Source organism: Gekko japonicus, unplaced genomic scaffold (assembly GCF_001447785.1).
Source record: "Gekko japonicus isolate JY-2015 unplaced genomic scaffold, Gekko_japonicus_V1.1 scaffold1896, whole genome shotgun sequence".
In the NCBI taxonomy this organism is placed as follows: domain Eukaryota; kingdom Metazoa; phylum Chordata; class Lepidosauria; order Squamata; family Gekkonidae; genus Gekko; species Gekko japonicus.
In genome coordinates this window covers 193,421-217,382 of record NW_015174324.1, presented here as the reverse complement: position 1 = coordinate 217,382, position 23,962 = coordinate 193,421, and the positions used below count along the sequence as shown (strand labels likewise).

Here is a 23,962-nt window from a genome sequence, read left to right as displayed (position 1 = left end):
TGAACGTGGGATAAGGCCCTCTCCCTATAACTTCCAAGAGCACCCTGCCTTTTAGGTATGGGTGGCAAGAGTCTCGGTACCTGATGAACATCCAAACTGTATGGTGTTTGCTTCTGTGAGCTTCTGTTTGTTTTTTCCCAGCTCTAATCCATTAGTAAGTATATAGGAAAGTGAAAATGAGAAATTACAGATATCTGAAGATGGAAAACAGTACTGGGAATCAAGATGAAGAAACAGCAGAGAAAGAAAACAGAAGTAAATCTGTTGCTTGTAAGGACAGAGACTTCCATAAAATCCAACCCCAGTAAACTCAGAGAGGAAGAGATCATATACATGCTTTGAATGTGTGTGTGTGTGGGAAATCAGCTGTAATGCACACCAAAGAATCCACATACAGCCAACAACATAAATACTTCAAATGTGTAGTAAGTTTCAGCTAAGATGCAAACCCTACAAGCAAAAGAAAACCGGTTCGATGCATGGCTTGTGGGAAAAGTTTCAGATTAATAACTTCAAATCAAATAATTAGACAAGTGAGAAGTCATATAAATTAGACTTTTCCCCACAGAGTCTCCACAGCTATCCATTAACCACCAGAGAAATGTTCATGGTTGAGACAGCATAGCAGAGAGCACACATGTGCATGCATACGAAAGCTTATACCTTGAATAAAACTATGTCTTAAAGGTGTCACTGGACTCAAACTTTGTTCAAATGTTCAGACTATAACATATATTTTCATTATTGTATGCCTGATTATCTGTGGGAAATGATACAGTTGTAAAAGTAAGTTGAATTGCAGCAGAAAAGATACCGAGAAGAGGAAAATATTTGAAAAGTTTCTGTTGGTTTTCGGTATATCAGTTAAAATGTAAAGTTTTACAGCATATATGCTTTGCTGCATGACATAAGCTAAAGCTAGTTATTTTGGGGGCAACATTGTTCTTAATAGATTACTTCATATTTTGTACAGGGATTTTCTCGAGCTTGCTGGTCATGTGAGATTTCTTTTCTTTTCTGGTTAACTGGAAAAATGCATTTTACAAAATGTAAAATTTGTCATTAACAAGGCCAAATTCAACAGAAGTCTTGTGGCATTTTAAAGACTTATTATGGAATGGACTTTTGGAAGCCAGACTCTACTTTGTCAAGTGTATGCAATGTTATCCTTCCGGATTCTTTGCCAATTTTTATTTTCCCATCAGGTTTCTCTCTCCCCTCATATGGCAGCGCTTAAATATACAACGGAAGTGAATGCTCTGGGAGCTTCTTTTTCTATCTCTATGGCTAGGAACGGGGGGGGGGGGGAAGAGAACCGCCCCAAGGCCCTTCTCATTCTCGTGCCCCCTTTTTAATATTGTCTTAGTTTCTTTCTCTTTGCTGCTGTTCCCCCTCCCTCCCGTCCATAGATTAAAAAACAAAAAGCTATCATTACGATTCGGAGAAGAAAAGCGGGATGTTTCCATGGCAACCCCAGAAGCCGGCAAAGGAAGCCGGAACTGAACCCATAGCGGGAAGTCAAAGCGATACGCTAAAGAGGGCAGAGCAGGAAATGACGAAGCATGCTGGTGGGAGGAGGAGCGCGCCCTGTGTTTGCGCGCGAAATTGGGTTCGGCGCCGTGAGAGCTGTGTGGGGCGTGAGTTGAAGGAGCTGGAATCCCCAGGTAGGAGAGCACTTTTCACCCTTGGCAGAGGAGCTCTCTTAATTGGGGAGAGGGTGGCGGTTCCTCCTCCCTGGTGACCTTGGTCTAGGCTGTACACGCAGCAGGAGGAAGGGGGGCGGGGAGGGTAGAGTCCTGAGGGAGAGGAGCAGGCTGTGCCGGTTACGTTACAAATGAGGCGCAGCATATGTATCTGCTCACCTTATGTTAACACATTCATAAAACTTGCAAGTAATAATCTCCCTCGCGACAAAACAGGGGTTGGTCTGTGAGGTGCTAATTTTCTCTTTACAGTTTTTTTTAAAAGTATGTAAGAGAGCACTGAAAACGACCATAACTTGAAGCTACCATATAGGAGTCCTGTTTATATGTTACAGTGAGTGCACGTATGTCCTGCATGTACATGCATGCAATTCATTTGTTACTTAGAGTCTATATTTTTCACTTCTGCACAAGGTGGAATACACAGAGAAGTTGATACAGTCAGGATGAGATATTCTGTAAACAATGGAATAGGATTAGGGTTGTAGGACCAACCTGATAACAAAACTGAAACAAATACCAAGTATTAACATTGCACATTAAGTAATGAAAAAATTACATAGTAGCAGGGCTCTAGTCGGGGGGGAGCTCTCAGGTACGGAGCTCCGGAAGAGAACCTCTAGGGGGCGGGGCGGTCACGTGGTGAAGCCCCGCCCCCTTCTTTACCCCGCCCTCTGCTTCGATCCTCATTCCGTTTGGGAATGAGGATGAAGCAGGAGGGTAAGTAGCCGGGCCTTCTGACACACTTCCGGTGATGTCAGGGGGTGTGGCCTTCTGTCACTTCCGGTGATGTCAGGGGGCGTGGCATATGCAAATAAGTTATGCTAATGAGTTATGCTAATGAGCTCCGGCAGCTCTTTTTCTACAACAAGACCCCTGCATAGTAGGATCCCACTTACAGCAACCTGCACATAGTACTATGGACCACAGTCCTTAATAATTCATATAAGTGATTTTGTGGATCGTTTTGTAGAATGCAATCCAATGGCTTGCATAGAAAAGCCCTCTTGAATTATTCAGTTTTACATAGTTTGTGGAAAGCCAGGAGTGGTAGCCTTCCTAATTTCTTCAGACAGGCCATTCCATAGGTGGGGACCACAGTGGAGAAGGCGTGTGTATGGACAGTTGTTGATCTTGCCCATTTGCTGGTTGGCACCTGCAGAAGACTCTGCTTAGATGAGCAAAGCCGTTGTGGCAGTGCATGGGGGAGAAGCCATCTCACAGATATGAGGGTCCAAGGCCATGAAGGGCTTTCTACCTGATAGCCAATACCTTAAACTGAGCTGGGTAACTGATAGGCAGCTAGTGATTGCAGAATAGAATTAATATGCATGGTCCATCTAGCTCCTCAAAATAGCTGAGCTATGGCATTTTGCATCAGCTGAAGTTTCTGTGTTAATTTTGAGGGGAGACCAGTGCACAGTGCATTACAGTAGTCTAGTCTTGATGTAGTGTGGATCCAGGTGGCAAGGTAAGCCGTATCAAGATAAGGGGCAGTCTTACAGGCTAGGCTGAGTTGGAATAAAGCCTTTTTTGCAACTCTGTTACTTGCTTCTCCAGCAATAATGTTGGGTCTAGTATAACCCTGATGCTCTTAACTGAATCAGCAAGGGTCAGCTGAACTCCGTCAAAAGTAGGAAGCACAGTGTCCTTCAAGATTTATGCCTCCCCAGCCAGCATTACCTCTGTCTTTTCATGGTTTAGTTTCAGTTTGTTCACTCTTGGCCAGTTTACTACAGTAGCCAGGCAGTTATTTAGGACCTCTGTACTGCATTACCAGGTGATTTGGATAAAGATATGTAGAGCTGGGTGTCATCTGCATATTAATGACTTCTGGCCCCACAGCTAGGAATGGTTTGTCCTAAGGGCTTTGCATAGAGATTGAAAAGCACGGGGAATAGAATTGCACCCTGTGGATCTCCACAGTATAGGTCCCACACTGATAACTGGTTTGTAATAGCAACACTTTGCATCCAATCTAGCTTAGCACACATCCCCTGATACCACTTCTGCCTCCAAGCACCGCAGCAAGATTGTATTGAAGGCTGCAGATAGATCTCTCCTTATATATAATTCCATTTTGGTGATGGACTCTTCCACATGCTCCCAAATCAGTTGGATCGCTGGTGTGTCACTCAGATGGCATCTCTATCCACTGGCTGTGTTGCTGGCTGCGTTGCTGTCGTCCTGCCCAGCGTCTCGGCCTCAGTGTGCTCAAGAGCCGGCGGCCGGGCCAGACGCTCCAGCGGGGGGGTCATCAGGCCGAGCCCAATCCTGCCGGCGCTGCAGCGTATGTCGTTGGCTGAGCTTGACTGCAAGTACCTGCCCGGGCTGTGACCAGACAGGGGCCGCCGCGCCACTAGGGGGGAGGGCGGTGGAGGCAGCCCAGAGGCCACCAGGCGCGAAGCCAGTGGCGAGGCCTTCCGTTGCCCTGGCCATCACCTGTTATTTTGCAGCCTCCTGCCGTGCGCAGAACTCTCTGTGGGTCACTTGGGCGCTTTCCGATGTGTGCTGGCCTCTTTCAGGAGGGAGGACGCGCTTTAAGCCCTCCCCCCTTGCCCTCCCTCCTTCAGCTCTGCTGTTTGCTTTGCAGACGCTGGGGACAAGCCAGTGCTGCCCCCCACAGGAGAAGGAGAAGAAGGCGGGGCGGCTGCAAAGGAAAGCGCTGCCCTGGCTCGGGCTGACTCAGTACTGCTGCAGCCGAAGGAGGAGAAGGCAAGGGAAGATGGCAGCGCCAGCAGCGGTGGTGCCTCCGGCCGCAGCTTGGAGATGTGTTGGCCCCGGGTGGCATGGAGGAAGTTGAGCCAGTGGCGGGAGGCGGCGGCGGCCCTGTGGAGATCCAAGTGGCGGCGGCCGAGGAGGCCCCATCACCCCTTGACTCCAGAGTCTGGGGAGGGGGAGACAAAGTGGGGGACCGAGGGGCCCCTGTGTCAGGTCTTTCTAGGGCTCGTTGTATTCCTTCTACAACGGACTTTGCTCCTAGTCCAATATACAACAAAGAAACATGGCCTTTGTCTACACTCAGACAGAAGTTATCAACTAAAGCTAGCAGAGCTGTCTTTGTCCCATAGCCTGGCCTGAAGCCAAACTGAAAAGGATCTAGAGCAGATGAGTTATCTTTTTTTTTTAAGTACCCATAGGTACACTTTTATTAATTTTTCTTTTATAATCTACAACAAACAAATCTACACACTACAAGCAAACACTCTACTACACATAACATATATACCAAGAGTTGAGTTTCATTATATGCTTATATCCAATTACTTAATTAATAGAAACGCTCTATTACTTTCCATTCTTCTGTCTTCTGTGTTCTCAAGTCCATTGTGCTATAATTGCCTAATCTTCTATTATATTTACATTATACCAATCATAAAACTTTTTCCATGTTTTTTGAAATGTCCACTCTTTGCTTAATCTCATTTCTAAAGTCAGTTTATCATTTTCTGCTGTTTCAAAAAGTTTATTCACAAACTCCTGTTTTGTTGGTATCACCATAGTTTTCCAATATTTGGCATATAAGATTCTTGCAGCTGTCGAGCAGATGAGTTATCCTTGGAGCTGGTCCACTACTGCTCTTTCAGTCACTTTGCCCAGAAAGGGCAGATTAGAGACCGGGTGATAACTAGCCATAACATTTTTTCTGGAGGGATGGTTTTTTAATGTAGTGGACAGAGAACCAGCTCTTTGACCGAGGGAAGGTGCTTCGAGCTAGTGACTGATTTATAATAGATGCTAAGGGTTTGTTGAAGTGGTCCTTACATTATTTTAGCAGCCAGAGTGGGCCAGGATCCAGGGTACAATAGTGGCCTTCACTGATCCCAGAATCTTGTCAACATCCATCATGGAAACTGGGTCAAAATGTTCCATAAATAGACTAGGAAGTGTATGTTTTCTGTTGTGCCTATATTATAACAAACGTCCAGGTCAAGGTACATTCTTGATATTTTATCAGCAAAAAACTGGGCACAAGTATTGCAGCTAACTGCATGCATGCATTTGTTTGTAAAAAAAGTTAATGGTTATTTTCTTTGAAAGTAAAACATTATTAGGAGATCGTAGCACTTGGAAAGAGACCTGCGATTTGTTTTGTATGTACCAGTGGATTTGAATGTAGAATCTGATTCATAAATATTAATTTGACTAATGGTTGACTATGTGCGAATCTTGTGCTGTGACCCTCTAATGTATCTCTTATAGGCTTACTTGGAGAAAATGCAGTTTACTGGAAGAGGGAGACGGAAGTTGTCAAGGCTGGCGGGCGATGTACGAGGAGATCTGTATCCTCATAGCCTTCAATTCTACCTTCAACCTCCTACTGAAAATATCTCTCTCGTGGAATTTGAAAATTTTGCTGTTGATAGACTTAAATGTGAGTAACATGGTAGAGTAGGAATGAACACAACTTTGTGCTCTGACACTGAATAGTCTATATTTTGGTGTAACCCTGTTTTATGAAATTTTATTGATCTTCAGTTGTTTTCACTGCAGTAGCCATACTGAAGAGAATTTTCAATATATTGACTCTTGTTTTTCCATAAAATGATCATTGTAGCATGCTTTCTAGAGACTAGCTTCCATTCACTCAGCATAATTTCATATACATGTTTGATAATCCACTAACCCACTTCAGCACCAATGCTGATTTGTTGTTCTTGTTGTTTTGCAGTGCTCAAATCAGTTGAAAATCTGGGTGTGAGTTATGTGAAAAATTCATCAGAGTACAAGCAAAAACTGGAAGCAGAACTTCGAAGACTTAAATTTCCATACAGGGTAAGGTCAACTGAAATATTTTAAGGCTCTGAATACAGATTTTGTGTTTCACATGTAGCTGAAATATCAGCTGGGTGAGAATGTTCTGTTGAAGCCTGTGACACTTACAGAATCTTGTAGATAGAAAGCTGAGTTTTTGAGGATGAGTAACCCTCACACAAAATTACCTGAAATTTAGGGTGGCTTGTAGATCAAGAAAGGGGTCCTTGTTGATAGCTGTTGGGTGCTTCTGATGTTAGGCTGTAACAGATGTGCTCAGAGGCCTTGGCATATATTTTTGATGATGCTGTTAGACCGTGCTGTGGCACAGTGGCTTCCAAAACTTCTATGGCCCCTCCCCCTTCTCTCCCCCATGTATTGGTACATCAGTAAATGCATGTATTTTTGTAATTAGGCATTGGTTGAAGATGATTATGAAGCCAGAAGAAAAGATCATATTTCTCATTTCATACTGCGTCTTGCCTACTGCCAATCGTATGTATCCTTCTTATTTACCATGTAATGTCGTGTACATACGCAACAGTGATATATGGGTTTTAATATTTGGAACCATTTATTGGGCAACATGCTGCAGCCTTTTAAGACAATCTTGCATGCCATTAATTCTGGAGTAAAACGTTCAGTGGTTCACTTCAGACATCCTGTCAAACCATGGTTAAGGAAGCTTGAATTATAGCAAGCCAAAGTTATTGCAGACACTCATGAACCTGAGGGCTGTGAGAACAGAAGATAAAAGCTGACAAATAGCTCTAAACCATGGTTTTGCTTATTGTATGTTAGGAAGCTCAAATCACAATTTGGATTCTAAATGCTTTTTTTTTTTTGGTGAACTGTTTAAACTGTGTTTTCATTTCTGGAGATACGAATCCAAGCTGTAAAATGTTATTTATTTATTTATTAAAACATTTATATCCCACCTTTCCTCTTGGTTCAAGGCTGCTTACAATAGTAATTAAAACATCCCCAGCTAAAACCAAAGATAAAACAAAGGTAAAGGTTCCCTTGCTCGAAAGCCAGTCGAATCCGACTCTAGGGTTGCGGTACTCATCTCTGTTTCAAAGCCGAAGAGCCAGCGCTGTCCGAAGACGTTTCCGTGGTCATGTGGCCGGCATGACTAAACACAAAGGCGCATGGAACGCTGTTACCTTCCCACCGAAGTGGTACCTATTTATCTACTTGCAATTTCTTGCTTTCGAACTGCTAGGTTGGCAGGAGCTGGAACTAGAGATGGGAGCTCACTCCATCATGCGGCACCCGGGTCTCGAACTGCTGAACTACTGACCTTCCACAGCCTGCAGTTCAGCGTCTTAACCACTTGAGCCACCGCAGCTCCTAAAGATAAAATAATAAGCCCCAAATCCCTCCCTCCTCTCATTCTGAAAAGAAACCTGCTATTCAAACTCCTTCAAAAGCCCTGGCAAGCAGACAGGCCTTATAGCACCTCCTGGATATCTTCAGGGAGCCCATTCCACAGAGTGGGAGCCACGACTGAAAAGGCCCAGGCCCTGATCAATGCCAGGTGGGTCACCCTAAGTGGTGGGAGAGCTAACATTATTGCTGCAGTTGGCACACAGAGACATATGGATGGAGATAATCCTTCAAATATGTCGGTCTTAGGGCAGGAGGGGCTTTTAAGGTCATAATGAGAAGCCTGCATTAAACTCAGGAACAGCTAAAGAAGCTGTTTCAAAATAGGCAACATATTTTCCCAGTGGCTAGCCCTGACAGTGGTCTGGTTGCCACATTCTGGATCAGTCCCTCTGGAATATCAGCCATCCCAAGCAGTATTACCTTATATGGATTCAGTTCGTTCTGTCTTAGCCACCTGACCACACCTCAAAGCACCACTATATATACACACACACACACACACGCGCACCTCTGGGAGTGACTCTTTGTGTCCAGCAAGACAGAAAAGAGTGAAACCACCAAAGGGCTACGCCCTTACTACCAACTCCCTATTCAAGCTGATGGATAAAAATGGAGTGGTCATTTGTATCAAAGGCCACTGAGAGGTCCAGCAGGTCTGACTTCAAATGACGATAATCCACCAGTGCAACTAAAGCTGTCTCAGTACCAAACCCAGGCCTAAAACCAGATTGAAATGGGTGAAAGGCAGACATAAGAACATAAGAGAAGCCAATGTTGGATCAGGCCAATGGCCCATCTAGTCCAACACTCTGTCACACAGTGGCCAAAAATACCAGGTGCCACCAGGAGATCCATCAGTGGGGCCAGGACACTAGAAGCCCTCCCACTGTTGCCCCCCCCCCCAAACACCAAGAATACAGTGCATCACCTGCCCCAGACATGTCATTCAGGAAACCCTGGAGCTGCTATGCCACCACACAGTCCTAAAAAAGGTAATTTGGAGACTGGCCTGTAACTAGCCACGTCGTCCCTAGCCAGTGAAGGTGTTTTGAGCTAAGGTCTAATAACTGCCTCCTTCAAAGGCCTAGAGAGAGCCCCCTCAGTCAGGAGGAGTTGATGATTTTCACTTTGTTGTTATTTTCACCATCAAGTCATAGCTGACTTACGGCGACCCATAGGGTTTTCGAGGCAAGAGACAGTCAGAGGTGGTTTGTCATTGCTCGCCATTGTCACGACCCTGGACTTCCTTGGTGGTCTTCCATACAAATACTAGCCAGGGGTGACTCTGCTTCTGAGATCTGATGAGATCAGGCTGGCCTTGGCTATGCAGGTAGTAATTTTCACTAACATTCCTAATACCTTTTACTGGCAAGATTTTAAAAGCCACGATAAGCATGGGTCCAGAGCACAAGTAGTGGCCCTCGTATTCCCAAGGGCCCTGTCTGCATCCATAGGCAGGTTCAATTTGAAACTATCCATACCAAAAGGGCAAGTAGGTGCTTCTGACACCTCATGTTGGCCTCCACGTTGGAACAGATAAGACATTTTTGTCAGCAGACAACGTTGCAAAAACATCACAGCCCACTTCGAACAGTTGAGCTGGATGAGAGTCTGCTGACACAATGGTGGCAGAGAAGAAAGTCTTCTTTGCTGCCATTACTGCCACCTCAGAGGCAGGCCCTGTCTGATTCACACTGAGTCTTCTGCCAGTGTCACTCTAGTTGTTTTCCAGTCCACTTCATGTTGCCTGGCTCCCTGGTAAACTAAGGTGCTGGAGGCCTCATGGAATGTGGAAGAGGTCGCCAAGGAAGTACTCTGTTTATGGCCCTAGTTAGACCATCATTCCATTCAGTTACAAGGGTCTCCACAGAGGTACCCAGAGCCTTCTGGAAACCAGCAGGATCCATTGATGTTAGAGGGCAGACCATATGAATTGCCTCTTTCCACTCACACAGAGGGTCTACCACCCTCAGCCCCCTTCTCTCAGGCCCAGGGTTATCACTGTGTCAGGATGTCACAAGCTACCCTTGTTGTCTTTAAAAATATACAGAGATCCATGACCATTTCACACCTCAGGTCCTCTCTCTCACTCCTGGAGACATCCAAAGCCCAGCCCCCTTTAATAATAAGCCCTCACTCACACAGAGCTATTAGGGGCTCAAACACTGTTCGAATTGCTCGCTGCCACCATTTATTCATTTATCCTGTGTTATATGTATTGTTGAGTGAGTCATCGAGACCATCTCACTCCAGTCTTGTTCTACCTACACTGGCTCCCAATTTGCTTCCAGGCTCAATCCAAGTTGGTAATATTGGCTTGGGGCCACCATATCTCCAGCACCACCTACTCCCATATGAACCAACCTGTTCATTCCAGTCATTTTTCAAGGTCCTGCTTCAGGTGCCCCCACCATTTGAGGCTAGATGAGTAGCAACCTGAGAAAGGGCCTTCTTGGTTGTGGTACCCAAACTCTGGAACTTCTTTCTTAGGGAGATTTATCTGTCTCCCTTTATCTTTTGTCTTCTGTCATCAAGTGAAGATTTTTTGTTTGTATGTTTGGCATTCCTTCGCTAATGCTAATTGCATGCTTAGTTGGAAGAAAGAGACTGACACAAGTATATGGTATAAACTAAGGGCAGCTTTATTAAACTGTTAATTAACCGGATAACTATAACTGGCAAGGGCTGCAACACCATCTGGCCAAGGATCTCCTGATCCTATCCAGACCTTAAAAGAGGGTTTGAACCACCATAGCCCCTGGCGCAAGCCAACCACAACACAGCCTTTGCCAGGCAGCAGACCTGCTACCACCCTGTCATGAGCCTACCACTTTAAGCTGCAGAGCATGAAGGGAAACTTAGCCCGGGGTGCATAACAGGCCACCCGCAGTCCCCACCCGAGGTCCATACCAAGGAATGGTTTGTGCCAGGTGCGCCAACCCCCCAATCAAGGGGGGGGGTCTGTCGCTTGGTGTTCCCCCCATAACAGAAAACAGGTCAGATTTCTGCCAAACTTAATTAACAGCTCCACCTGAAGCCAATTCCCCAACCACAAAGACAGTGTGAGGTAGGCAAAAACACCCCCTTTTCATGGCCAATCTGAAAGAGGGGGTGAAAAATCCCTACCTGGCCCCAAATGGCGACCAGCAAGAGCCCACATTGTCTAGGGAGGGCGGGCGGGAGGGCCGATTTCAAAGAACTGCCCAGATGGGAGGGAGCACTACCAATATAAAGACTAAGCTCCACCCATCACCAAATACCCGTATGGGTGGGAAGCGCCACAGCCAGTCTCCCTCCTTCCAAGCCTGCAAAGTGGGCCCTCCCTCCTTATACATCCCTTCAGGATGCCGTCGGGTAGGGCCTTATTAGCGCTCCTTTTTTCAAATATATGTTTTTATTTGCATTTTAAACATTGTTTTGATTATTTGCTGCCTTCAGGGAGTCAGAGTTGGGTGGAAAGGCAGCATACAAATGCTTTAAAACGTTTAAATAATAAATCACTCCTGTGTAGAGATGCACACAGACTTCATAAGGAAGGCTGGCCTTTAAAACTACCAGAGTGGCTTTAAAAAAATAATTCTGACACCTTTGCTTTCTGAACAGGTGAGTTTGTATCCTAGCTGTGCTATCTTTGAGTATTTATTCCTAGAGTATAATTTTTTTAAATAAATAGCTCTAAATGTCCTGCTGTCTGTTTTTAGGCAGCCTTCAAGTTGGAGACATCAGGAGTAATTCTTGAACTAAGGTGCCAGTGTTAATTTTTTTTTTAATGTTCCTCTGTTTAGTGGTTCAATAGTGCCACCAAGAGGCAAAACCTTGCATTGTCAGCCTCTGCTCTTTTTCACAAACGTTTTTCATTTAGGATTATTTTTTATTGCAGTCAGACATCGTCTGTTCTCTATGAGAAGACAGACTGCTTGTCCATGTATGAATGATTAAGCTGTTTTTCTCATATTTACTGTATGTTTATGTACTTACCTTAAAACTAAAGCTACAGTTCTATTCATGTTCCTGTGTATTATATGACACTTGAGGAAAAGATGTAAAAGAATTTACTGCATTTGATACATTCTGTAGGGGTTCTTTCAGTAAGTAGAATCAGTGAACTCTGTGGGTTGGAACCTAAGGAACTACAGGCGGAGAGAGTTAATGGAAAGGATATTAGGATCAGATCTCAAACATGATTTAGGAGTAAATTATCAGGTGGTTTAATATTGAAACCATCTGTGTCTGAGCAGGAGAAGATTAAAAAAACTGCAGTTCCAGTGCATATCATATGTTGAACTTTGCATTGGCATCTCAGTACAGCAAAACTTATTTTGGTGACATAATCCATCATTAACTTAGCATTAGGAGGACTGAACTAAAGAGTGAAAGAAGAGCTCCTAGTATCTCTGTATTGACAGAGATTCTTAGCTTTCTCTTCTGAACTTCAGTGCTTGCAGAGCTCTTGCTAAGCTCCTCCCTGTTCTCCTAATTGTACCAGTCTTTGGTTTCTTCAGTCTGTTGTATGTCTGTGTATTGCTTGTTTGTTCTTTAATTCATTTGAGGCTTTTCAGTGTGCTTATTTTTTGTTCTAACAAGTCTTAAATGGAATTCACTAGGCCTGTGTTCTGAATCTCTTTGATCAGGATTCCCCAGTGCCCATCAGTATTTCCTCTAGAGCCCGCTGAGCTCTTCAGATGGTGGACAGGGCCTTTGCAAGACATGGTTTGTTATCGGCTGCTTCTGTTGCAGCAGAAGGGCTTTCCATGGATAAACAATAAGAGACTTCCCAGCAAAAGCCATAAGAATACAACATACAAGCTGTGGAACGGGATGCCAGTCCCATTCCATAGCTTGTATTTTGTATTCTTAGGGCTTTCCATGGAAGTAGTGTCTGCCACTGGAAGATCGGGGGCAGTAATAAGCATCCAGGATTATGGTTCCATTCCAGGTTACCTTCTTTTTATCCCCCCTTATCTCTCACCCTGCCAGTCTTTCCTTTGTTTCTTTTTATTCTCTTCTGCAGTACTTTTGCAAAACGAGGAGGGTGGTGTCACAATCTCACCCTGGATCTCACATGCATGTTGCACGTTTGCCTGTGTTCAAAAGCATGTTCCTTCTTCCTGCCACCATCCCAAGATATAAAACACAGCCTCTCAAGTAACCAGTGCCTTAGGGTACTCTGGTAAGGCTGCTTCTGAGTACAAAGAACAGAGCTTGCAGTTACTTCAGCTCTGCCCATCTGTCCGCATCCTTAGTGTGTAAGAGCGGTCTTCAACATGTGGGTGGGATTTCAAACACAGTTTGCATCCTTAAACAGGAAAGAAGCTTTATTACTAAAGATTAAACTAGAGCACATATGTGGAAAATAGCTATCATAGCAGGAGAATACATATCTAATGAAATACAAGGGCAGCACAAATTTCACTAAGTTGCGTTACAAGAAAGTTACCTTAGATGGAGCAAACATACCCCAACCTCCTTGCTGTCCCCCTGACAGAGGAGGAAAGCCCCCTGATCATAGCAAAGCGTTTGAACACAGAACAAAGGAAGATTATACCATTTAAAACTTGTGCCTGCTTAGGTAAAAACCTCCTCTCTCCAATCCAGAGTTAGGTATTCTGCCACTCATTTTAGATGCTCAGCTCTCTGCCAGTGAGGTCCTCTGGTACATATCTCTCGTCCCTCTCCCTGGTCAAGTTTTATGATGCATGTCCATCAGATCCCTTTGGCAGGTAGGCGCAAATGGTCTGGTTTTCCCACTGAGCCCAAGTTCCTGTTTTTCTGACTCTCCCCTCTTGGGAAAATAAATCGTTGCCATGAGTTCAGGGACCCTGATTATAACATGCAGTATTGTGCTTGGCTGTACCTCTGAAGCAGCTAATTTGGGGCGGTTCTCACCACCCCATCTCAAAATTCCAAGGGTGCCTGCAGGTTCAAAAAAGCTGGGGACTCATATCTTAGATAATCTCAGTAGCAGCCACATGAAGCATCAGAGAGGCAAATTACTTGAAAATGGAGTGCTGGAAATAATTTGTTTTAAAGCAGCACCAAACTGTGTAACAAACATTGTTCTGAGAATAGAAATGTGACCATAAACTGTTAATTTATGTTTACTCTTTCAAAGGAATGATATCTAGATAACTATGCTGTAGGTTAGATCTGGGGGAGCTCGTCTGTTCACTCAGGTTACTCATTCCGTGTATAGAAGACACTTTCTGGATCCAACTCTGTGCATTTTAAATCATAATTGCTGAGTTAAATGTGTTTCAATATGTGCTAAATGTTCTACTCTAGGGAGGACCTCAGACGGTGGTTTATCCAACAAGAAATGGACCTCTTTCGCTACAGATTCAATCAATTAAATGACCAGTTGGTTGAAAAATTCCTTGAATATGTTAATTTGGCATATGATGCAGTAAGTACCTTGCATCTAAATGTTTTTATGCAGTATTTAAAAAAAAATCTAGGTCCTTTAGTGAAAGTATATGGCAACATAGAAATGTTCAGGATGTGGCTTAATGGTTGAATGAAGCTTGCAATTGTCTCCCCCCCAACATAATTTCTGCTTCCTAATAAGTGGTTAAGCTACAGTACACATGAACAGAACTTCTGGTTTTGGCTCCCTCAATGGTAGCTGTATTCTCCTGGAGCTCCGGGAGATGCGTACTTTGAATTGGCAGATGGGAGGTGGTGCGATGGTACGCATCCCCCTCAGAGCCCTGGCGTTGGGCTCCTAGCCATGGGGCTCTTGGAGGGCCCTTCCTCCAGCAAACGGCCGGCGAAGGGGGGCCCAATCCCTGCCCCGACGGTCCTGCCACTGATTTCCAGAAATGGACGTGGGGACACACACCAGGACAAGCGCTTGGTGGCTGTGCGAGTTAAACGCAAAAAGCGAGTGAAAAGTGAGTGATTAAATAAGTGAAGACACCAGAAAGCAAGCTGAAAGCCTCCCCTTAACAAATCGAGGGGGGGAACTCCCCCTTGAAAAGAAAAAAAAACCTGAACTGATAAATGAAGTTATAAGGCGGAGCGGATTGCAAAACCGAATTGACTATAATAAGGAACTTTTGAGAACTTACCAAGCGTTTGAAAAGGATCTTGAGACTGTAATTACTTTTTTAAAAAAGTAAACATTTCTCAAACATCGTGCCTCCGAGGAGGGAGGAGAAGGATAAGCAACCGAAACTGAAGTTCCCTGCCAGAAATGCCAGCCCAGCAAGTTCTGTTCCTAGATATGTTTCAAAATATGCTGATTTAGGCTTTGCGCCCTCTGCTGGAACAAATGACATCGCTCCATAAGAAGTTCGATGCATAACAAACCCAGTTAAATGAAACTACTAAAAAGACAGAGAAAATTGAGCAAGGGCTTAAAGAAGTGGAGGCCAACACCCAGAAGCTTAAAAAACAAATACAGGGGATGGGAAAAAAGAGAGCAACCGACGAGGCTCAACTTTTGCAGCTGCAGATGGAAAAGGCAAGCTATGTCTTAAGATTTCAGGGGGTGCCTGAAGCAAAAGGAGAAGACTTGAAGCAGATTATGTGCAATGTATTGGGTCCGGTTGCAGATTTAAAAGCGGATTTTCTACAAAACGAAATAGATACGATCTATAGATTGTACTCTGACTACATAAGGAAGAATAATCTGCCCAGTGAGATTGTGGTGAGATTCTCCAGGAGACAAGTAAGAGATCAAGTATTGAAAGCAACAAATGGAGCCACCCTGAAAATCAAAGACAAAGAAATAAGTCTTGAAGGATATTCCATTTGAAGTAAGGAAGAAGTGAAAGAAATACAGAGACTTGGTGCTGTTCTTACAGAAAAATAATGTTCCCTACAAATGGACTGTTCCTGAAGGCATGCTCTTCAAATTTAAAGACAAGAAAGAAAAAAATTGACTCTGTTGTAAAGGCACGCAAATTTCTACATCAACATGCCGATCCAGCAGGTGAAGAGGATAAAGATGAAGATGGCAGCAGCAAGGGAAGGGAAGAAGGAGTACTGACACCTTCTGATGAGGACTCAGTTTCTGAACTTGGGGCGGCTTCCCCTAAACTAAGCTATCGATTGAAAAACAAAAAGGATAAAAAATGAGTTGTGATTGTTCTCTAGATTCTGTTTTAAATGAATTTAAATCATTTCTCTAAAGAGCTCTTTATATGGTCAGATTTGTTGGAGATTCTAGTACAAGCAATAAGAATTGTGTACTCACTTAACTTAGCAAAGTATAAGCTTATTTAACTAGAAGCTAATGTTGTAAGCATTGTGAATGACCACCATCTCTTGGGTTTTTAGTGGTTTTTCTTTACTTTCTCCTGTAGTTTGTAGTTACCTCTTCTTGTTTCTTTGTAGTTTATAGAAAATGCAATTAAAAAATCCCCTACTCGGGGGGGGGGAATACACAAACAGATACTAGTTTTGGACTCCAGCAATACTGCTTGATGGATCTTGTTGTTGTTGTTGTTCAGTCGCACAGTCGAGTCCGACTCTTCACGACCCCATGGACCACATCACGCCAGGCCTCCCATCTTACATTGTGCTTCCGAGTTTGCTTAATTTCATGTTCGTTGCATCGATAACACTGTCTAACTATCTCATCCTTTGCTGTCCCCTTCTTTTACCTTCAGTCATTCCCAGCATCAGGGTCTTCTCCAGTGAGTGCTCCCTTCTCATTTGGTGGCCAAAGTATTTGAGCTTCAGCTTCAGTATCTGGCCTTCTAGAGAACAGTCAGGGTTGATTTCTTTTAGGATTGATTGATTTGATCTCCTTGCAGTCCAGGGGACTCTCAAGAGTCTTCTCCAGCACCATAATTCAAAAGAATTTATTCTTTGGTGCACGGCCTTCCTTATAGTCCAACTCTCGCAGCCATACATTACTACTGATAATACCATTGATTTGACCATACAGACTTTTGTTGGCAGGGTGATGTCTCTACTTTTTATTATGCTGTCTAGGTTTGCCATAGCTTTCCTCCCAAGGAGCAGGTGTCTCTTAATTTCATGGCTGCAGTTACTGTCTGCAGTGATCTTGGATCCCAGGAATGTGAAGTCTGTCACTGCTTCCACGACTTCCCCTTCTATTTTCCAAGGAGTGATGGGGCCGGATGCCATGATCTTAGTTTTCTTGATGTTGACTTTCAAGCCAACTTTTGCACTCTCTTTCACAATCAGCAAGAGGCGTTTAAGGTCCTCTTCACTTTCTGCCATTAGAGTGGTATCATCTGCATATCTGAGCTTGTTGATGTATTTCCCAGCAATCTTAATTCCAGCTTGTGATTCATCCAGGCCAGCATTTCGCATGATGTACTCTGCATATAAATTAAATAAGCAAGGTGACAATATACATCCTTGTTGTACTCCTTTTCTGATGCGAAACCAATCAGTTGTTCCATATCCTGTTCTAACTGTCGCTTTTTGACCCTCACACCACATGTGAGGTGGTCTGGTATTCCCATCTCTTTAAGGACTTGCCATAGTTTGTTGTGATCCACACAATCAAAGACTTTAGCATAGTCAATGAAGCAGAAGTAGATGTTTTTCTGGTACTCTCTTGCTTTCTCCATAATCCAGCGAATGTTGGTAATTTGATCTCTAGTTCCTCTACCTCTTTGAAACCCAGCTTGTACTTCTGGCAGTTCTCTATCCACATACTGTTGAAGCCTAGCTTGTAGGATCTTGAGCATGACCTTGCTAGCGTGTGATATGAGTGCAATTGTGCGATAGTTTGAACATTCCTTGGCATTGTCCTTCTTTGGGATTGGAATGTATACTGACCTTTTCCAATCCTGTGGCCACTGTTGCGTTTTCCAAATTTGCTGGCAAATTGTGTGCAGCACTTTAACAGCATCATCTTTTAAGACTTTGAATAGCTCAGCTGGAATACCATCACCTCCACTAGCTTTGTTGTTAGTAATGCTTTCTAAGGCCCATTTGACTTCACATTCCAGGATGTCTGGCTCAGGTTGTCAAGGACATTGAGATTTCCTAATGTCTTCTGCTTCTGTTAGGTCCCTACCATTTTTGTCCTTTATCATGGCCAGCTTTGCATGGAACGTCCCCTTGATTTCTCCAAGTTTCTTGAAGAGGTCTCTAACCCTTCACATTCTATTGTTTTCCTCTATTACTTTGCACTGTTCATTCAGGAAGGCCTCCTTATCTCTCCTTGCTGTTCTCTGGAAATCTGCATTCAGTTGGGTAAATCTTTCCTTTTCCCCTTTGCCTTTTGCTTTCCTTTTTTCCTCTGCTATTTGTAAAGCCTCACCAGACAGCCACTTTGCTTTCTTGCATTTCTTTTTCTTTGGAATGGTGGTGATTGCTGCCTCCTGTACAATGTCACGAACCTCCATCCATAGTTCTTCAGGCACTCTATCAAATCTAGTCCCTTAAACCTATTCTTCACCCCCACTGTATATTCATCAGGGATGTGATCTAGGTCAAACCTGAATGGCCTAGTGGTTTCCCCAACTTTCTTCAGTTTAAGTCTGAATTTTGCAATGAGTAGCTCATGATCTGAGCCACAGTCAGCTCCAGCTCTTGTTTTACTGACTGTATAGAGCAGGGGTGTCAAACTCATTTGTTATGAAGGCCGGATGTGACATAAATGAGACCTTGTTGGGCTGGGCCATGTATGTCATAAAATGTAATGCCAGGTAACAGAGATATAAACTTTATAAAGGAAACAAATACTTAAAATAAAAACATGCTTAAAACATTAGCTCTGTAAGCTGCAAACCTACTTTTGATTTATTGACATTCACCACAGCAATCCCATGCTCAAAGTTCTGAATCTAGAACCCAGATTAAAATATGAAATGGCTGAGTGATTAAGAGAGTCTGGAGAAGCAAGCTATGATGCAGCAGCAGCAGAACTGGATGCAAGAGATGGCCGGTTCCACTGCAGGCCTGATGGAAGCCCTCCAGGGGCCTGATCCGACCCCCAGGCCACATATTTGACACCCCTGGTATGGAGCTTCTCCATCTTTGAATGCAAATGATATAGTCAATCTGATTTTGGTGTTGCCCATCTGGTGATGTCCATGTGTAGAGTCGCCTCTTAGGTTGTTGGAAGAGCATGTTCGCTATGACCAGTGTGTTCTCTTGACAAAAGTCTGTTAGCCTTTGCCCTGCTTCATTTTGTTCTCCATGGCCAAACTGTCTGTTATTCCGTTTACTTTTGACTTCCTACTTTAGCATTCCAGTCCCCCATGATGATGAGGACATCTTTTTTGGTGTTAGTTTTAGGTGGTGTTGTAGGTATTCATAGAACTGGTCCACTTCAGCCTCTTCTGTGTCAATGGTTGGGGCATAGACTTGGATTACTGTGATGCTGAATGGCTTGCCTTGGATTCGGACAAAAACAGTGACAATACAGCTAAGCCACATAGAGACAAAGAAGTATACTGCTATCAGAAAATGTGTTCAGACATGTTACCAAATCAAGCACCTGGCTTGGTTTTCTCAAAGAGTGTTCTGTTGATGAAGATTTTAGTTTTATGTTGCCTTGAGCTGGTCTCTGGAGAGGCAGAATGTACATTTTCCAAATAAATTTGGCCTGTGGAGACTGAATGCCAAATTGGACCAAAACAGGTAGAGCAGAGGTGTCAAACTAATTTGTTATGAGGGTCGGATTTGACATAAATTGGAGTTTGTTGGGCCGGACTATGTGTGTCATAAAATGTCATGCCAGGTAGCAGAGATATAAACTTTATAAAGGACACAGACAAACACAATTAATGATATTGTAGCACCTATTCCATTGGAGCCCCACATTAGGAGGGTGTGTGTGTTAAAACTAATATTTCCCTGCAAAACTGAAGTTCTTTGAGTTTGTTGAACTCTATATTTTAACTGTAGTTAGACCCAAACCTTCCCCCCCACCTCGTATAAACTACAAATATAAATGGTCTGAGCCTCGGACCCAGGAGAAGAACATGAAATGACTGCGCACTGCAATTCCCCCCCTCCCCCAGGTCTCCTCAGAGTGGCAGTGGCTCTTCATGGCCTCAGGGTTTTTTACAGAGTGGGTTGAGATAATAATTTTGGGTCTCCTTTTCAGCACTTCTTCGATTATTCCTTTGGAGCTCCACTTTAGGAGGGTGTGTGTGTGTGTGTGTGTGTGTGTGTTAAAACTAATATTTTTCTGCAAAACTGGAGTCCCTTGAGTTTGCAGAACTCTATATTTTAACCCTGGCTGGTCCCAAACCTCCACCCCCATGCCCTTAAAATCTGCCTGCCTAAATTGGAAAGGTGGGGGAATAGTGGGATTTTGCAAAGCCATTTGTAAAACAAAACAGAAGCACAAGGATCATAGCAGAGGACCACTGCCCAAGCAGTGTGAGGGGGACTATGGAGGTTGGGAGCAGTGGCTGCGAAGTTTGGCAGCTCCGCCCTCTGCTTCCTGCTCTCAGAGGTAGCCCCCGCCCTGTGCTCTCTGCTCAGAGGCAGCTCCGCCCTCTGCTTCCTGCTCTCAGAGGCAGCCCCGTCCTCTGCTTCCTGCTCTCAGAGGCAGCCCTGCTCTGTGCTCTCTGTTCAGAGGAAGCTCTGCCCTCTGCTTCCTGCTCTCAGATGCAGCCCTATCCTGTTCTCTGTGCTCAGAGGGAGCCCCACCCTCTTCTTCCTGCTTTCAGAGGCAGCCCCACCCTGTGTTCTCTACACTGGGAGGGAAATGAAGCTCAGGACAGTGAGGATGGGCAGTGGAGGGGGGAGAGAAGAGAGCCCCACTCCCAGGCCTTATTAAAGGCCTGGGCAGGCTGATTCCCACCCGCAGGCCGTAGGTTTTACACCCCTGAGGTAGAGCATTTCTTCTGTGAAACAATTTCTTGTTTTAGGCTGTCATCTCTTATAACTTAGGTTATACCTTAGTTTAGGTTATAAAACATGCACTAACAACCTTTGTATTTTATTCAAAATTTATGATTGATTAGGTATGTTACAGCACTTGTCAATTGGGGTTTCTTGTACTGGTTGAAGCTTCAGCATTAAATTGAGTCTCGTTTCTGGAGGACAATATGACCCTCAGCCCTCTTGGCTTTAGTAGTTTTCCACATTGATGGGCAGATAATGTTTAGAGAAGTGACTGGTCTTTTTTAAGGCAGGTAAGATGCATATCTTTAAGGCTTCGTCCAGCATTACCAATTTGTACATGGAAGTATTTAAAAACTTGTTTCAGATAGTGAACATTTTTCACTTTGCTGCACTTGGTATGAACTGTGTGAAAACAGGTAATTTTGCTGAAAGGCTTTATTTGGTTCTGCTTCTGATTCCTTGATTCAGGATAAACAGCTTCTGTTTGGTCACTTTTTCAGCTGTTCAGTAACTTCACATACAAAAACTTGATCTGCCTACTTTTCTTTGAATTTGTATACTAGACAGTGAGGTCGAGACTGCAATGTTCCCTCTAAGCTGTGGAGTCTTCTGAGCAAAAATTCTACTTTGTGAGCTACCGCCATTAAAGTTGTGAGCGAGCGATTTGGCTACTACATAAATTAGTTTGCTCTGGAGCCCTCCTCCCTGAGCTAAGACAAAAATGTGTGAGCCGGGGGCTAAAAAACTGTGAGCTAGCTCACACTAACTCACCTTAGAGGGAACACTGGTCGAGAGTAAAGCTTACTTGGTGCCTGTGCAGTGTCTTTAAAAAAACATCCTACGTGCAGAGAATACTTACGCTGGCCATTTACTTACGGTGAACAAGAGAGAGGGCGTCGGAGTCAAGTGCTGATAGCCCTTGTGAGCTGTTGTAAGAAGAAGGAGCTTGTCTAAATTTTCTGCTTTTGTATGGATTCTGAAGGAAGAAATATATGGAGGGGCTGGGTTGAAATGAAGTTTGAAGGTCAGCACGGCTGACAAAGTTGTTATAGTGTGGTACAAGTGAATGGCAAAGGTTAACAAGATTTGTATGAAGGTTTCTCTTCAGTTACACTTTTGTTTCCTAAGAAAAAGGTCAAAGATCCAATAGCCGACAACCCAATAAACAATCTGTGAGAGGCTGCAGTTCAAAGCCTTTGACAATGGCATAATACAATTTCTATCATCCCAAAGGAATGGGGGGGGGGGAAGCCATCACAGCTTTTCATTTTGAACTTCACTATCCCTTTGTGTGAAGCTGGTAAAGGTTTCCCTTGCTCGAAAGCCAGTTGAATCCGACTCTAGGGTTGCGGTGCTCATCTCCATTTCCAAGCCAAAGAGCCAGCGCTGTCTGAAGACGTTTCTGTGGTCATGTGGCCAGCATGACTAAATGCCAAGGCACTCGGAATGCTGTTACCTTCCCACCGAGGTGGTACCTAACTTGCAATTTCTTGCTTTCGAACTGCTAGGTTGGCAGGAGCTGGAACTAGAGACGGGAACTCACTCTGTCATATGGCACTCGGGTCTCTCAATGTGCAGGGTTGGGATAATGCTGATACCTTTCCTTTTGCAGTGTTCACTTTCCTCTAATTTTAATTTATTGATCATCCTGTTTCCAAATTTCAAATGAGAAAAACAAGACAAGGGAGTAAACTGCTGTGTTTAGATTTGAGGTTTATAAAGTCCTGATGGTTATAGTTTGTCAGTGGTTGTCACAAATCAGGCTTGGAACTAATGCCGGTGTTCTGTACAGACGTTTTTATTAGATGTGTAAGACAAATTCTGCTTTGGCTATTTCTGTGGAAGAAAAGCTTCCGCTTATTTCCATCTAGGCTTGTTTGTGGGAGGAAGCATTTAAAATGCTGCTCTGACTTAAAAAAATTACAAAATCCACATGCAGAGTTTATTTAAAGTGTAGATATTGCTCAGGAAACACTCAGGGAATAAATGCAGGTGTTTATGGTGACAGGCAGTATCAAAAGGCCCATGTGAACACAGGGGGTGCAATTTGATAAACTTTTAGCAGATCCAACTTTATTATCTCAAATGCTGACTGTGAAGGAAATGTAGTTATTTTAGTTACAAACCTTTCTGAGATGGTGAGCTTTCAGGATAAATAGTTGTGCCTATGTTCATGTTACTTTTATCAGTAAAGTATAAAACACAGATCTTTTTTTAAATGAAGAAGCAATGCTTCATGGTTAAGGAACTCTGTATGGGCCGTGAGGTAATATGCTTCCTCACCCCCATATGCACACTTTTAGCCTCTCACCAGCACAAGTATCAGTCTAATTAAGATAGAGCCCCGCAACATTATTATGGACCCTTGAGTCAATCCACTCTCAGCCTAATAGTCTTTTCATAAAAGCTTTATTAGAAACAGAGATTTAGATGTGCACAAGAGAGAACTCTTGTTCAGACTAAGGAATAGATCAAGGGTTAGGCATTGTATAGGTAATAGATCAGTGTCCCATAATGCAATGGTCATGCAGCAGGCATTCACTCTCCCACCCTCTTTCACTCCCCCTGCCTATTACCCCACACTACAAAGATTATTATCTAGCAACAAATGTTTCTTCAAGGATGAGAGACTCTTGGGGCTCCTTCTCAGCAAAGCTAACCTGACACCCGCACACACACATACAGTTATATGGCATTCACACGTACTCCCCCCCCATCCCTCGGAATCTTTATGGCAGAGAGGGCTGGCAAGGGTTGAGACCAAATGGTCGAAAAACAAAAGCGAACTACAAAGACAGAAACAAAAGAAAACATTAGTTAACATGACAATCAGCAGAGCCCGATTCTGACATAATTGTGGTTGATGCAAGTGGGAAGAAGGGGAACAATTTTGTATGGAGAGAGAGTATCTGATCCTCATACTGGGTTGCATCCAGACTAAATTTTCCAGTGGCAGAAGGGAAATTTTCTGCCTCTCCCCTCCCACTGCAGCCCACTGATCTTTGTGAAATACTGTGTCTAGGGGACAGGGGACCTGGAGGAACTGTTCTTTTAACAGTATTAAGGACACCCTGGTTAAGGCTGTGCCCAATTAACTGGACCTGCTGAAAACCTGTTGTCTACTGAAAGGAGAGATGTTCTCTCACAGAAAAAAAAAGTTAAGTTCCAGCCAACTTTTGGAAATTTTTTAAATAGGGGTAAAGGTAAAGGTTCCCTTGCTCAAAAGCCAGTCGAATCCGACTCTAGGGTTGCGGTGCTCATCTCCGTTTCAAAGCCGAAGAGCCAGCGCTGTCTGAAGACGTTTCCGTGGTCATGTGGCCGGC

General features: G+C 43.9%; 1 protein-coding gene across 1 annotated transcript in view; it reads left to right on the top strand.

Annotated features, from left to right (window-relative positions):
- Positions 1-5,921: 5,921 nt before the first annotated feature.
- PRIM2 (primase, DNA, polypeptide 2 (58kDa)) overlaps positions 5,922-23,962 on the top strand; it is a 110,193-nt gene continuing 92,152 nt past the window's right edge. Inside the window, exons 1-4 of the mRNA XM_015424234.1 lie at positions 5,922-6,078; positions 6,376-6,479; positions 6,874-6,953; positions 14,133-14,253. Of these exons, the coding sequence (XP_015279720.1) occupies positions 5,922-6,078; positions 6,376-6,479; positions 6,874-6,953; positions 14,133-14,253 (462 nt within the window). The remainder of the gene's footprint in view (positions 6,079-6,375; positions 6,480-6,873; positions 6,954-14,132; positions 14,254-23,962) is intronic.